Source organism: Bidens hawaiensis, unplaced genomic scaffold (assembly GCF_021521415.1).
Source record: "Bidens hawaiensis isolate Kalapana, Puna unplaced genomic scaffold, B.hawaiensis_p1.1 tig00020322_1, whole genome shotgun sequence".
Lineage (NCBI taxonomy): Eukaryota > Viridiplantae > Streptophyta > Magnoliopsida > Asterales > Asteraceae > Bidens > Bidens hawaiensis.
In genome coordinates this window covers 363,400-365,704 of record NW_027493088.1, presented here as the reverse complement: position 1 = coordinate 365,704, position 2,305 = coordinate 363,400, and the positions used below count along the sequence as shown (strand labels likewise).

General features: G+C 33.0%; 1 protein-coding gene across 1 annotated transcript; it reads right to left on the bottom strand.

Annotated features, from left to right (window-relative positions):
* Positions 1 to 651: 651 nt before the first annotated feature.
* On the bottom strand, positions 652 to 1,810 carry LOC143560286 (protein LURP-one-related 12-like). The gene is made up of 2 exons (XM_077048617.1): positions 1,423 to 1,810; positions 652 to 1,250 (listed from the first exon to the last, which is right to left on the bottom strand). Exons 1-2 carry the CDS (start codon positions 1,636 to 1,638, stop codon positions 843 to 845), a joined length of 624 nt encoding a protein of 207 aa, XP_076904732.1. The 5' UTR covers positions 1,639 to 1,810; the 3' UTR covers positions 652 to 842.
* Positions 1,811 to 2,305: the final 495 nt, after the last annotated feature.

The following is a 2,305-nucleotide window of genomic DNA, read 5'->3' as shown; positions in this document are numbered from 1 at the left end:
TCTATTTATAAGGATATTGCATTAATAAAAGGAAATGAATGGAAAAAGGTTATGCATGTGAAGAGTCACCATATTAAAATGTATTCATAACAGTTATGCTTTTTAGGAACCATTTTTCTTTTATGATTAGACTACTTTTATAAGTATATAAATGACCAAATTAACCGAACTAAAAATAAAATTAACCATTCTTTTATAAATAACACATTAAGGTTTTGTTATAACTTTTTTATAGGTAATGGATTAGCTACCAATTATCTTTTTTAGTAGTCAAGACAATTGTTGATATTTAATCCATAAAACTAAAAATAATTTATTTATTAACTGAAAGTAGCTTTAATCTACTCACATCTAAATTAAATCTGGCAGTTACGGTTTTGGGAATCTAAAACTGAAACATGAATTGTAAGTCCGATTTTAATAATAACCGAACCGATTATAATAATAACCAAACTGACTCATGTACATCCTTAAACAAAAAGTGAGAGTGATCATCCAACCTTTTTTTCTATCTTTTTGATATTCATCCACCACGTTAAATCAACCAATGTTATAAATTATAAAATATTTATATATAATATATAAAAGACATAACTCATTTGAAAAAAAATATACGACTAATTATAAGAAATATATTACATAGATTGTCCGTTTAACGTCAAACCATCATGTTACTTTCAACTTTCAAGTACTGCCCCACTTGGGCTCTCTCTGACTCTCCATGCGGTTGTTATTTAATGGTACCATATATATTTCTAAGCCACCATTATTACTTAGAAATATTCAAACATATTTTCACCACAATAATTAAAACCAAAACAAAAACAAAAAATAATCAAAACTCAAGATGACAAATTACAATCTGTGGCAGGGTCTAGATCAACAACTGGACCATCATCTCCATCATCACCGTTGATCTGATCCAAAACCAAAACCAATCCCATTGCAAAGGCTCCATCAAATCCTGGCTTCAAAGTTAGCAAGAATACGTCTTTCCCAAGCATCACATTTGTTGTAACATCCACTTTGCGTCTAATTTCCGCCATTGTTTCCTTAGCCGAGTCGTAAATCGTACAGTTTCGGTGTGCGAATTGCCCTTCGATTTGGTACTCCTCAGTTCGATCCCCAAACAATTCCACTGTCATGTTTGATCGACCAATTATCGACGATCGCCTCAAGCTAAATATCGGCTTCTTTCCTTCCCACCTCTCGCCTAAAAAACCCTCCCACCTTTGATGCAAACTCGGCCTCTGTTATATTGAAATACAGAATTTAGGGTTTTAGTACTGCGTGTCCCCATATATTGTAATAGACTAAAAAATAATAATAATAACTAATTGAGTGGAATGTAAAAAAATATTTAATTTTTACTCTCTTACATGGTATCAGAGCAAATAAAAATTAATATATTAATATACATACCTTGCGACGGACAGTGAGAAGACACCGTCCGTTGGGGTCCATAAGCACGAGCTCGCCAGCATCTCGTGAGTCTGGACCATAAGAATCGACACGAAAAACGAGCTGGCCATGGCAGTCGTAGACGGCAAAGCCGTCTCCTGCGAAAAAAAGGGACGTTTTCATAACCGTTAGATGCGTTTCCTTTTCGTACACGAATCCTTCTTCAACAATAACCATATCGGTATGAATTTGATTGCTTAGGGATTAATATTTGGAGGTGTAGAATGAAGGGTTTGAAGTAGTTTTGTGACCACGTAAATAAGGCTAGAGTAGAGTGGAAGATGATTAATATTATGTGTGTGATAGAGAGAGAGAAAGAGAGAGAGAGGATGGAAAATGGGGTAGAGATTATGATATTTAAGCGACTTGGTGAACGTTCACACACCACATGACGGTGGTAAAGTCGTACCAATGGCTCACACGGTCATGACAACAATAACGTAAAAGAAATTAGTTTTATTCATTTTAATTTTGTCGAAATTTGTGTTTGAATTTAGGTTTGGATATTTTTGTATTTGGTTGAGTTATAACATTTAAAAGTATTTGAGTTTTGACTAAATTTGTTGGTTGAAAGTTGGACAAAGTCTCATAGATCAAGTGGGTTCAAAATTGAAATTTAGGGACGCTCTAGAAAAGAAAGAGAAGGAATAAGGAATGAAAAAAATAATAATTAAGATTTTATATGTTATCGAGTTGAAAGGAAAAGAAAAGAGTGTTTTTATGTTGAGTTTTAATAACCAGTTGAAGGCAATTTAAAAAGTGTAGAGTTTAACTATACTTTATTCACTTCAAATCTGTTAACAGTTTGAAAGGAAAAAGATACGTATCGTTTTCTTTTGTTTTC

What these genes read in the sequence shown, in the direction of transcription:
- LOC143560286 (XM_077048617.1), bottom strand. Translation starts at nt 1,638, where the DNA reads ATGGTTATTGTTGAAGAAGGATTCGTGTACGAAAAGGAAACGCATCTA. An exon ending in TTCTCACTGTCCGTCGCAAG is followed by an intron (nt 1,251 to 1,422) that starts GTATGTATATTA and finishes TCAATATAACAG; the next exon opens with AGGCCGAGTTTGCATCAAAG.